This window comes from Onychomys torridus, chromosome 5, assembly GCF_903995425.1.
Source record: "Onychomys torridus chromosome 5, mOncTor1.1, whole genome shotgun sequence".
In the NCBI taxonomy this organism is placed as follows: Eukaryota; Metazoa; Chordata; class Mammalia; order Rodentia; family Cricetidae; genus Onychomys; species Onychomys torridus.
Genome location: NC_050447.1, coordinates 77,403,247 through 77,417,336, shown reverse-complemented (window position 1 = coordinate 77,417,336; position 14,090 = coordinate 77,403,247). Strand labels below are relative to the sequence as shown.

At 34.7% G+C, this 14,090-nt stretch overlaps 1 protein-coding gene across 2 annotated transcripts in view; it reads left to right on the top strand.

Moving 5' to 3' along the window:
- Window positions 1-14,090, top strand: part of Dnajc1 (DnaJ heat shock protein family (Hsp40) member C1) — a 208,219-nt gene that overhangs the window by 88,932 nt on the left and 105,197 nt on the right. The window contains exons 3-6 of one of the 2 annotated variants that reach the window (XM_036188821.1): window positions 107-153; window positions 6,536-6,701; window positions 7,564-7,661; window positions 8,670-8,763. In XM_036188821.1, coding sequence (XP_036044714.1) covers window positions 107-153; window positions 6,536-6,701; window positions 7,564-7,661; window positions 8,670-8,763 — 405 coding nt within the window. The remainder of the gene's footprint in view (window positions 1-106; window positions 154-6,535; window positions 6,702-7,563; window positions 7,662-8,669; window positions 8,764-14,090) is intronic. The other variant, XM_036188822.1, reaches the window with a different exon arrangement.

Sequence of the window (14,090 nt, the reverse complement as noted above, 5' to 3'; positions counted from 1 at the left end):
ATGAGCACATGGGGTTCTCTGCATGTGCGCTATAGAACTTTCATCCTCCTGTGTGATTTCTTACAGTTGAAAGTATTTTTATTTTAAAGTAATGCTTCTGTTTTAGTTGGTGGCCATTTATGAAGTTTTAAAGGATGATGAAAGAAGGCAGAGGTGAGTGCTTATTTATGCTTTTGAGTTTGGATGGGCAAGTTTCATTCTACAGCTTTTAAAAGTCCTATTTTAGGTTAATTTTTTTGTTTGTTTGTTTTTGTTTTTTTGTTTCTTCCAAGAAATGCATCGTTTTACAGTCTTGTGTAGAGCAGAGCTCATTTCTTTTGAACCTATTTCCTAGGCTATTTCACTACTTACAGACTAGAATCATGAAGTTTTGCTTCATTAGAACAGACTTCTAATGTGGGTGTTTATGCCCTGGGAAACAATCGGGAGTACTTGATTTCAACCAGATTCCTCTTCTTTTTTTTTTCCACTATATTAGAAATAGCTCCTCTCTGAATTCATTCGGTGGATCCACTCCCCTCCTGACTGCTTGTTAAGTGTTTGAAATTATCATTTTAGTAATCATGTAAGTGTACTTTCCTGAGCTTTCTTCACCTCAGATGGCCCAGGTTGTAAGTTGATAGACTTGCATGAACTGTAGAAGATAGAAGGAAAAAACAACCTGCCCCTCGTTCTCCTTTGTTTTACCTTCTTCCCTAAGTCTGCTACAGTGGTCCTGGGTCTGGTAACCTTAGAGTTGAAGCAGTCCCTCACACGGACCTGTGACTCCCGCTTCAGAAGAGCAGTGATAAACTCTAGTGGTTTAGAGTGCCAGTGATTCAGGAGACCCCAGCCCTTTCCTCCATTGTAGAATGTGTGGAATGTGGGTCTGGTGTGGGGGCTTCAGAGATCTTAGAATCAGACCCACAGTAAAGAGCACTTTAAATTACCCCTTTGGACACATACAACGAAAGTTTCTCAAGAAAAATTATTCTGGTGAAATAAACTGCTTTTTTTGTTTGTTTGTTTTTTAAAGACTAGTGAGCCCACAGTGTTTTATTCTGGGCTCGCTAGTCTTTAAAAATCAAACAATAATAATGCTGGTTGGGGTCCAACAAGTTGATTTCATGAGACTGTAGTGAACAGCATTGGAAACTTGACAGTGTTATCTTAAAGAAAATATCCACATATTTGAGATTTAAGCTACATACATACCTGATTTGTTTATATGGCTAACATCTTATACACAAACCCCAGAATTACATTATGTGACATTCTACACTTTTCTTCAATATATGGTCTGGGATAATTCTGCATCCTAAAATGTTAGCTGCCCTTTCTGGTTTTTAACTGTTGATTTGAATACCACAGTTGGCCAGGTTGTAAAGTCAGAGATTCAAGGACTCTTTTGAAGTTCTTTGCTTTATAACAAGAGCTGGCTGGCTTTGGTCCAGGTCTTCCTCTAGCTATCTGGCTGAGGAAGCTTTGGGCACTCTCTCCACTGATTCAGGAGATTCTCTTTAGTGAACCATTAGTTTTGATTCACACATCAAGAATGTGTTGTAAAGCTAGCTTGCTTTATTCTTCCAGTATCTTTGCCATCAAATTTTGTCTTTTTGCTGGTTGTTTTCTCAGAAGTCAGTAAACTATATGATAACTTCTTTTAATTACTAAAACCATTTTTATCTTCTCACAGCAGATCACTTCTTACCTATCCATTGTTTCTATGTTAACATAGACTCATCTAACATGAGTTTTAGGAATAGTCCCCTCTGCATTGACCTTACTGTTAGTAGAAAAAAAAAAAAAATGGACCCGACAGTTACACAAATACCTGTAATATTTCCCCTTGAGGCACAAGTAACTCTTTGGTAACTGGTTTTCCTTGAGGCAAAAGTCTTAACTAATCAAGCTGAGAATCATTCCTCTAAAGCTTGTGCCTGAGGCCAGGTAATCTGTGAGTATTTAAAAATACAGGAGAAAGAAGGGTGTGTAAATCTTTTCAGTCGGACTCCTAACTCCTTCAAAAGGAAAGAATAGTCAGCTGCATCTCCTAAAAGACCATCTCATATAGTTCTCACAAAATAAACTTGACCAACACAATTGTTTATCATAAACACTAAGCAAGTGTTTTAAGATTATAACCTAGGCATGAACAGTTTGGAAAGTTATCATAGAAGTGTTTGCTGTTTATTCTTCAGACATGTAACTATGTTTTCATTGAAATTAGATGCATTGTTTAAATTTGGTAGGAAAGGAATAGAAATGCAATAAATACATTAACAAATGAAATAGCTTCTGCTTCAGAAAAAGAGATTTTATTGTCTTCTGTAATGGCCTCATTTAGGTATAAATTGCGTATCATGAAAATCACCTGCTATAGGTGTACAATCCAATGATGTATAATAACTGTACAGAATTAGACAAACTTTCTCCACCACCCAGTCTTTAAACATTTTCATCCTCAAAAAATGGATCCCAGCCCATCTGTAGGCAATTCCTGCTCTGAAGTCCAGCCCTACGCAGTCACAGGTCTGTTTAGTGTGTGTATCAATTTGTATTTTCTGTTCATTTCATAGTAACAAAAATATGCAGAGTATAGTCCTTAGCATAATGTTTTTGAATTTCATTCATACTTTACTACATTCTACTGTTTTATTCTTATTACTGAATGCTGTTCTATTGTGTCAATAATTTTGTTTATCCACTCACCATTTGATGGACCTATGACTTTTAACACTTTGTGTTGAAGATGCTATGAACATTGTTGTGAAAGTCCTTGTACCAACATGAGTTTCATTTCTTAGGTAGGTTTCTAGAAGAACATTTGAAAACTTGAAACTTCCCCGTTCCGCAAATGCATAGATTATAGCATGAAATTAATAGATTTTCCTGGTAAGTGTAAGGACCAGCAGCCTATAATATAATACAAATTTCTACACAAGTTCCCAAAGTTTTTATGTAAATTTCTGAAGACCACTTACTGTCTGTACACTAGATTATACTTACATAATATTAAGGTGCATACTTTTGTTTTAAAATATATTATAAATTTAGCATTTTTTTTTTTTTTTTTTGTATTTTTGTTTGTGTTTGTTTTTGAGACAGGGTCTCTTTGTGTAGCTTTGGCTGTACTGGAGATTGCTTTGTAGACCAGGCAGGCCTTGAATTCACAGAGATCTGCCTGCCTCTGATGGGCTGGAATTAAAGATGTGTGCCTCCATACCCAGCAAACCAGTATTTCTGTTAATCCAATTATGCAACTTAAATTTTTCTTTATCTGTTATATTACTATGTTAGTAAAATTTAAACATTTTTTAATACACCAAAGAAAATCATGCCTCATGTACAAATGCAGCTTAAGATGTGTCATTAACTTTAAATCTACTAACATTTATAAGTACATTACAGAATTACTGTAAATTTCATTACAGATCTGTTCAAATCTGAGAATATGACATCTAATTTGACTTTCCCTAAATTGAAGACAAGTAAGCATTATGTAAAAAGCTATATACCACAATAGATTTGCCAAATATACACACACACACACACACACACACACACACACACACACACACACACACAGGAAATTAGTTAAGATCACTTAATTTATTGTTATTTCTTGTTTATAATCTCTATGCAACTGAATTTTGCAGGAAGGTTTAAAATCTGACCTAAAATGGAAATTGTTAATTTTTAAGCTAAAAAAAATCATATTCTCTATAATAGGAAATTCAATTTTCTATTTTTTGACAAATACTAGAATTATTTATTCATGTTTTACTATTCAGATTTTCATTTTGATTTTGTTTCTATTTTAAACTAATGTAAATACTTTCTGCTGATAGTTTAAGGTATTTTAAACTTGTTCCTCAGTACTTCTAGCAGGCAGGTGTAACGAATTGCAGTTCTAGAGTGGAGCTGCTAATGATTCTGCACCAGTTATCTCATGTTTATCATGTGTATTTAAGAAAGCAAATGAAGCGAATGTGCACTAGGCCATGTGTTGGATGTGTGGAACTTATCAATTAGTGTTTTAAACTTCAAGAAGCTCCATGTCAGCTTTTATTTGTGTGTGTGTTCGTGATTTTTTTTTTTTTTTTATGGTAGAAATTTGCTTCTGTCTAACTGGTAACACATTTATCCATTTGTACATTCTTAATCTGGTTTAAATGCAAATTTAAGAATAGTTTGTATCCATCTCAGTTACAGAGCATTTGAATGTTATGTGTTTAAATATAGAAACACATGATGAAGTGTTATAAATTTTGTATTGTCAACACATTTTTTCCTTAAATAACTTATGAGTGTCTGTGTATATTTTAAGAAGTATATTTGTCTTTTCAGTGTCCCATCAGGAAGGTAGTAATTTATCTTTTAACAATATACAATCTAAAAAGTGAACTATAATAGAAGCTATCTTCCTTTCAAATGGCCAGTTATGTGAGCCGTAATGTTCATTGGAATAAAATCAATAGAGCATTGACTATACGCTTAATCCCTGGACACTGTGTTTCAGAGTGGCAGGCATAGCCAAGTAAATATCTGCTGCTTCATGTTTTCTTTCATTTGCATTTGCTTGTGCACTAAATACAATTTATATGTGTGATAGAAAAATAGTAGCTTTTCCTAGTGATGGTGATGAAATACTTGATAGTTTTATGAGTGCAGCTATATTTTCTTCCAATACATTTTAGGTCCAAAGCAAATTTATTATTTTTATTAATGCTAATAAGGAATCAACTCCCCATTCTCAGATACTTTTTTATTAACCATACCTTTTAGAATTTACTTCACTGGAGATATTTCTGAAAATAATGATTTTTTTTCATTCACCTTTTTTTATCCTCAAGAAATCTGATGTAGAAGAGAATTCAACATAAATGTGGGACCTAACAATCACTGGACCTCATTCGAGTATTGTGATCTTATGGCATACTAACATAACCCTTTTACCTGGGTCTAAATTAGCCAGTTTGTAAAAGATAGATTTAAACATAAAATTCTGAAGACAGAATAAATTTTCTAGGGCTCTGTAATGTTATAGTGTGAAGTTAATGTTTAAGGAACAGTACAAGTGCTGGAAAAGGAGAGTATTTTTCACATCAGATTTTACCTGATCCTGCCACAACAAAATCATATTGTAATTTGACTTTTGTAAATATCCTTTTCTTTTGCTACTCACATACTCTGACCTAATAGTATTAATAATTTAAGGTGATTTAAAAGTCAGGATTTTAAAGATTGACTAATAAATAATATTTTACATTAATAACCAATGTTTTTCTGCTGAAAAAAAGAAGTTTTCTATAATAAACCCTCTGCTTTATATTTTTAGCATATCTCCAAGGTATCAATTTAATAACTATCAAAGTAGCTACTGCAGTTGTTGCATTTAAATTGATTTACATGTCAAGACTGGCAGTTTAGCAGCTGTGCTATTATTCCTAGATCGGTCAATTTACTTGAGAAAAACCTACTACTGAGCTCTACTGACCTGCCTGACAATATAGGTCCTATTTCTATTCCTGTAATTAGGCCTGCCACTAACTCAGAATATTTTTAATTAAAATATTTTGGTCAATGTGTTGCACCAAATTAGGCCTTTCAGTGGAGGTTTAATTCTAGAAATAGTGTGATTAGAATATTTAATGAATTGTGTTCAATTAAGATTAACAGGTTGTGTGATCATTTTGAGTTTCACAATTATAAACATTAGTCCTTATTTTTAACCTTAAAAATATTTGTTCAGTAACTGACAAATAAATTTAAATTCAGTTGAATTTTTATTTCTCCATTAGCCTGATAGTACCAAGAATGATTGTTTAAATCTATAAGGAAGGCTGTTATGTATTAATGTTCTTCCCTTACAGCAAAAGCCACAAATGAGGAAATTGCTACTTAAGGGTTTACAAATAAGCAGTTTTATTGTGAACTCTGACATACATTTGTTATTTTCATGTCCTCTAATTTGAGATCTTTTTGTTCTTAAAGGAACATGAGCTTTGCAAAACTATAGGCACTCATTTTATTTATGTCATTAAGAGCTTTAATAAAATAATGTATGTAGATATTCACCATTCAACTACTGTTATCATGAGGCTAGACATAAAAGTGTTGAGCAAAAAAAATGTACACTGAGCTTGATTCAGTTAATGTGTAATTCATTCAAATAATATATAATTCAAATAGCTCATTTTACTTTCTTTTCTCTGTGAGAGCCTAACTTTTGTTACTGATTCTGTGGTAGAGAATTTTCTACAGTGTATAGACAGGTATGCATGTCATTCTAGTAGTCATATAACTGGGTGCTGTAAATCATGAGATCTGGTGTCCAGGGTATTAATACTGTGGGCCTTCCTGAAGATTGTTACTGAAGCCATATAACCTGCTTTGAATTTACTAGGCACTGTGATGCTGGTAAATTCTAGTTGTTAGCTCTGAAAGAAATTTTTTTCTTTATCGTTTTAAATGTTGGTGCAAATGAAGTTTTTCTTTAGTTTTGCTTTATCTTAAACTCTCCATAAAAAAACTGTTATATTTGCTACTGCAGGTATGATGATATTCTGATCAATGGACTTCCAGATTGGCGACAGCCAGTATTCTACTACAGGCGAGTGAGAAAAATGAGCAATGCTGAGCTGGCATTACTCTTGTTCATTATTCTCACAGTGGGTCATTATGCTGTGGTTTGGTCAATCTACCTGGAAAAACAACTGGTAAGTATTGGGGATAAATCAAATAGCCTAGCCTCCTTTATTTTATGTAGAATTCTAGACACTTACTTCTCAAGTGATGGAAATTTCTATTTTCCTACATGTTCTTTATATTATAATAGTTGGACTGTCACTAGTTACTGCTTGATTTATTTTTATGCCAAGAAAAACACTTGAGAGATGGCTCAGCCGTTAGAGGCTAGGCTCACATAAGTATTTTTAAACCTTTCTTTCAAAAAGATGCAGTATTTGAGTTTATAATAAAACTTTGTAAAGTAAAGCCATATTCTAATTATTACCTTCTAAGTAGAATTTTTTAGTGTAATTGATGGGAAATTTTTGTCACAGGCTTCTTGTATAATGTGTTTACTTTACAAACATAAAATAAGATTTAAAGTGAGTATCTATTATAACATCAGGGATCAGTTTGTTAAAGGATTTATTAAACTTCCTCAGTCTAATATGCAATATAATAATTTATTCTGCTATGGATTTTATTTATATGCTATAACTAATCAAACATTTAAAAACATTCATGAATGATCATTTGTTTACTCACTCTTTCTAAAGTAGCACTATTAAAGGTGCATGAATAATAAAAAGTGAGTTGAAGACTTTCTCTTCCTAGAAAACTTTGATTGCCATGGGGATGCACATGACTGACAGTGCTGAATCGCATGTGTCTGTAAGGCTGGACGCCATGGCAACAGTTACTGTGACAGAATGATGAGTTTACTTGATCATGTTGGACTCCACATACATTTGCATAAATGCTCTAGTGTTTTCTCTTTACGAAAGAATCTTTATAGCATCTGAGGTATACATGTTAAAATCACTCAGTTAGTGTCATTCTTTTCATGGTAAGGATGAGCTGCTTGGTAGAAAAAAGAGAGAAAAGAAGAAGAAGACAGGAAGCAAAAGTATGGATGCAGCAAAACTCAGTGCTTCTGAAAAAAATGAAAGGTAGGCATGCACAAAATAGTATGTAATTTAAGATGATTCTACTTCATGTGTGTTTCCTCTTCAGATGTGCTGTCACGCCTGCCTTAGGTATAAACATGAATATGTCATAATTTACAAGACAAATTCTAAGCAAAATTCTTAAAAATTGTCTTTTCTTATAAAGGGTTCACATGTATCTAAATCGTATTAACCTCTCAAAGTCTTTTACTTTGAATTTTTTCTACTGAACTTTAGAAATAGAATGCTACTAGAATAATCTGTCTCTGTTCAGATTTGATGATAAATAGAGGAGAAGTGAGTGGTATGCAGAACACTAAAAAAGATACATTTCTTTCATTGGTTCATAACAGAAATAAAGGGTTTAAATTGTTCACACAGCAGGGCAGGAACTGGATCAATGTGGGATGGAGATCAGAGACCATTCTGTTTGTCTTCTGTCTTAGGACATCAGTGAATAATGCTTAGGCAAACTGAAAATGTCATTAATTGTTATGCCTGGGTTTGTTTATGCTACCATATTGGTAACTACTGGTCAGCACTTGGAGCACTTTGACAATGACTAGTCTTTTATAGCTGGAGGAATCATAAGGTCTGAGAATTCATTTCGTAGAGGTGATGAAAGCCCAGCCTAAATGGGGGAGTTTAGGGGTTTTGTGTTTTTTAATTGAGAATTTCACACATTCATATAATGTATTTTAAGCAGATATCTCTTTAGAACCTCCCCTCCAATTAGTTTTTTTTTTATACATAACTTGATTAAAAACCTCTTACCACAACATTTTATAGGTTGGAATCTTGTACTTTTTGCATATATATCATGTGTAACTACTGCATTTCATAGAAGACTAAGTCAGATTAAGTGATGACTGTCATAAATATGTTATTGAAAACTTTATTTTTTTAATTTAAATTGACATTCATAAAATGTTTCATAATTGCTTACAGTATTATGTTTCTCAATTTTGTCTGTTTTTCTGATTTGTTACTTGGGTCTCTCCCATCCTTTAGATTGCTAGTAAAACCACAATGGCATGATTTGCTTCCATGCAAACTGGGAATTTGGTTTTGCCTTACACTAAAAGCATTGCCTCATCTAATCCAGGTAAAAAGTACTTCTTTAATAGAATGTTCGATGCTTTCATTTTTAATTATTCATGAAACAATTTATGACCATGTCTGCTATTTGAATGCTGATACATAGTATATGCTTCATAATATTGATTGGATAATATATGTTCATAAGTTAACCCTAACTTACAATTGTTCTAAGCTTATTTAGGCACCTGATTCTGTAATTATCTCTTATTTTGCATTTTGAAGTCCAAGACACTGGAAAAAGGAAAATGATAAACTATCTTTATGACAGACATAAGAGCAATAAGAGTTTAATCAGCTGTTATTCTTAAAGACATAACTAATAAAAAGGAACAAGATTTAATGAACTTATCCATTATTCTAATAGCATCCAATACATTATAATGAAAAACCTTTACATGAAGAGTTGCACAAAAATATATATTACTTTCCATTTTATTTGCAGCTTCAAGGAGAATTAGGACATTTTGTTTTATACCAGTAATCAGAATTTTTGATTCAGGTTAGCCCTGATCAAACTAGGAGAATGTATGTGGATATTTCACTTTCTTCTTTGTATTTAGCATTCCAATCATATTTTATGAAATTATTCCTTTGCTTAATTGAAAATTTCCAATAGGTAGCCATAATATTTAAAAGTAAAAGAATACTTTTTAGTATTAAATTTTGGGGTTTAGTAATAGAGTTTGGGGTTAAAAGATTGTGACTTTGGAGGAGAAATGGAGAAATGTTTCTTTTCAAAAAGAAATGTTTATAAGACAGAGCCATGTCTGCCCACTGTACTACACAAAGCAGAACTGGTTTTTTAATCATTTACAGAAACTAGTTATTTTGTATTTTGTTTTCTTTTTTCTTCTTTTAGTGAGGGTTTTTTTTTTTTTTGTCCAAAGGGAAAATAGAACAAAAGTTTATAGTCTGACTTTTTCTATCTTTTGAGAAATTGTTTAGTTTTTCTATGAGCATAATTCATGCTAATAGTCATTGATTATAGACTCTTAGGTTGTGTTTATACTCGATAAACACTCTTAGTTATTTAACATGTTATCTGGGAAAGTGTGCAGATGTTTTTATACTATGTCAGTAACAGTTAATAAGAGAGAGGAAAACTATATTTACCAAACTATGTTTATGAGACTGTGTGATAGAAAAATGTCTTCAGAGCAAATTTTTGCCTTTTAAAAAAACCCTTTTTTTTTTTTTTTAAACTATTTTAGAATCTTTGCAGAAGGCAATCTATAGTATTGATTTTTGGGATTTTCACATCATGCATCTCCATCCCACTCATTTCCCATTCCTTCCATGTCTGCCCTCAACTTTGTAGACTCCCCCCAAAAAGAAAAGGAAAACAAAAAATCAATTCACTGCTCTATCTTTCCTGCCTCTCCATCACATGTTCGTTTATCTTAGTGGCCTTGGGAGCTGCAGTGTGTCACAGAGTGGTGTCCAGACAGCTTTACTTGCAGATGCTGATTGCAATGGCTTATTGGTCTAGTTCAAGGCCTCTTGTTTCTGCTACACTATCAATACTGGACCCTCACCGAAACTTCTTTCAGATATCCTGCTGTTGCTCCAAGTCATGGAGATCCTGGGCATATGGCAGGTCACAGATGGGGTAGATGTCAGGGTATGTCAACTCAAAGCCCTGGATGTGGACTGGAGTGGTAGCTGATTGGTCAGTCTGGGCTTCCACCGGAACCACTTTCCTCAGGCAAGGGTTGAAGAAGATCAGCTCTCCTGCATGATGGTGAGGGATGGGGCCAGCCCTCCCATTTGGGCTGCCAGAGAGGGGGTAGGCAGTTATCCTAGGGCTATAAAGGATCCCAGAGCCATCTCTCCTGAACCTATGACACTTGGGACTGCTCTCCCTCTGAGGGCGGCTGGCAAGGGGTGCAACCAGCTCTCCCATCCCATCCCTCGCAACCCCCACGGTGGTAACAAGGACTACTGACATCTACACAGACCGTGACTGCAGTAGGGCCACAGACCTAGACGCGGCTTTGAGCTGCAGCTCAGGCCTAGACATCACTATGGCCTCAGGTAACTGCGTAGGCCATCCATATCAGACTGTTCCTCACCTTCATCAAGTCTTCAGTTCTGCTTCTCTCCATAGTGCACTAACCACACTGCTTCTCCTCTCCCATTTCTCCACCACATACCTAGTCATTGTAGTGTTGCCTGCCAGCTGGGCCACTTGGTGTCAGGCAGCCAGTCGCCATATTAAGTTTTACAAGCGAACAACCTGTCTCCCTAGAACAGTGGTTCTCATGACCCTTTCACGGGAGTCACATATCAGATATGTGACATTGCAATGCATAACTAGCAAATTATGGTTAGGAAATAGCAACAAAAATAATTTTACAAAATTGGAGGTCACCACAACATGAGGGCTGCAGCATTAGAAACGTTTAGAAACTCTGCACTCCTTAACGCTTGATCATTTTGAATTGTAAAGTTTTAACTTTCAGTGTGATTGCATTTGCCTTTCTACTTTCACTGAGGCATTAGCCTTCCCGACTGTAAAAGCCTAAGTTTTACGTTTTGCTGTAATCATTTCTTACTGATAAGCATTCTAAGAAAGAAAATGAGGTGATAGTGAAAGTACTTTATACTAAAAACCATTAGGGTCTCCAAGAAGTTCATCTGGTAAAAGTTGAGTAAGCCTGTTCCATTCCAGGATTCAGGTCAAGGTGAAGGGAGAGAACCAACTCTACATAGTTGTCCTGTGACCTCAATACATGTGCTATGGCCCAAGTATGTGTATGTATACATACCATGCACGCACGCGCGCGCACACACACACACACATGCACACATGAAAACATTAACATATGAAAGACATCAGTAAAGCAGTGCTGAATAGTTGCTTTTAGAATTAGGTCATGGTCTGAATTCTTGCTTTCCATCTGTTGCGACCTTTGTATTAATTCATCCTCCATAAAATTGAATAATGTTGAATACATGTGCCATTGATGACACTGGGACACCTCCATGAGATGTTCTTAAATAATAACGTACTTGTAAAATTCAGAAGTAGCCACTTTAACTTGAAGAAGACTAGTTTATTGGCACAGTAGTCAGAAAAAAATGCCACTAACAGTTTACATAAATATCATATATATCTATATATATCTCAATTTTGTAGGCATGTACTTTATGTTTATTCACTACTCAGTAATATAGAGTCATTATTTGACATTTACATAGGAACTGGCTTCACATTGGTCATTGCCCTCTTCCTTCTATAAACCAAACCTATGATCATGCGTTCTTCGACGGCGAATTTTCATCTTGATTTCTTTATAGAAGAGCCAAAAGCTAGATCCTTGTGAAGGAATATAAGTTTATAGTCGTTATAGATTTTTATGATTTCCCTCTAGACTTTTACATCTAGATGCAGCCTCTCTCATATTGAATTTTACAAAATATTACACTTGTTTTTATAGAAACCATGCTGGTAGTCTACTCATATTTTATCTTTCTTACACAATATTTTTGAATCATTTACTGTAATACCAAGTTTGACTGACACAAATCTAAGTGCTTACCAAGCCCCTTATAAGTCCATAGTAAACTAGTTAAGTAGTTGTTATTTGAGAGAACTGGTGTAAAACTCTTGGATTTCCTGAAAAGTTAGTTAAATCTGAGCTGCAAAGTATATGGAAGTGGAAGATTTAGAGGCTTCTAGCAAGTGAACTTCACACAGGCAGAGTCTGAACCCACACGCTGTCATAGCAACTCTTCTCCCAACTTCCTTCCCATTCATCTTCTACAAACTAATTCCTTTACTACAATTATATGTATCTAAGTTTTCCAGCAGAATTGAGAACAGTGGCATTTTGCTCACTTTTCTGTTTTATTGTTAAGCATGGGAGATGCCTAAGGAGACTTCTTGTTGCCTATTTGTTTAAATTCTTTTCTTTCTTTCACCCCAAAAAATCCAAATGAGAATAGTTAAATAAAAATTTGATATGTAAATCTCCTTTTGATCATTTGTTGAAAAATAAATCAGCCAGTCAAACAAAAATATGGTAAGGACATATAAAAAAACAAGGCATGACAGGGGCACTGGAAATGAATATGTTTTCTAAGACTTACCAGCCAGTTATAGCACATGAATACAGATACCAGATCAGTAGGTCATTTAAGCTTCAAATATGCAGTATCCATTGACACCTGCAGTTGTTCAAAGGTGTAAGTTGTATACATTTAGTATGACAAGGAAAACTCAAGAGGAACCACTTGAACTGAGTTGTGGAAAATGAAATGGGCCCTTAACATATAAGTGGCCACTTTGTACTAGGTGGTATCTTAGTGGTTTCTGTTGCTGTGAAGAGACACCATGATCACGGCAACTCTTATAGAGGAAAAACATTTAATTGTGATGGCTTACATTTTCAGAGGTTTACTCCATTATCATCATGGTGTGACATGGTGGTGTGCAGGCAGACATGGTGCTGGAGAAGAAGCTGAGAGTCCTACATCTTGATCTGCAGGCAACAGGAAGTAAGACAGTGGGCATGACTTGAACTTGTATGAGATCTCAAAGCCCACCATCACGGTGACTGACACACTTGCTCCAAGGCCATACCTATTTCAAAAAAACCATACCCCCTAATAGTGCCACTTCCCATGAGCTTATGGGGGCCAGTTAAATTAAAACTACCACAGGTGGTATTATACAAAGACAGTTTCATAGATAAAGCATTTCCCACAAAACCATATTGTGTTAAAGGTGAGGAAAAGTTTCAACTACTTTTTTAAAAGGAGGATATCATATTACCATCAAAGACTATATTCCCCAAATCTCTAGATTTAGGCATATTTATTTAGCAAGTTATTTTTTAACAGGTCAATCTTGTATGTAAAGCCTGAAAAGAATTTGTAAAAAGGATAGTTAATGGACAAGAAAGAACTATAATGCGTGACTCTATGAGCAAAGCTGGAGAACTTGAAAAAGTATTTAGATTAGTAAAAATCTCAGTAAAATGATCAGCAAAGGACATGGAATATGAATTAGAAGGAACTTAAATTCTATCAAAAGGCTTTATGCTTTGATGCTGTAATTTAACTGTAACATTGACAAGCATGCAGCCCAGTCAGCGTCCTCACCTTTCTAGTCTGCTTCTTGTTCTCGTAATAGTTTTGAACAGAGTACATGTTCTTTAATAGTCTGACTAAGCTGGGCTTTTATGTTCACTGTCAACATATATCATCTACAAAAATATTTTAAGGTTCATATTACCTTTCTCGAGATTTTACACACACACACGCACACACACACGCACACGCACACTCACACGCACGTGCGTGCAATTAAGGCATGCTAACTAAGCA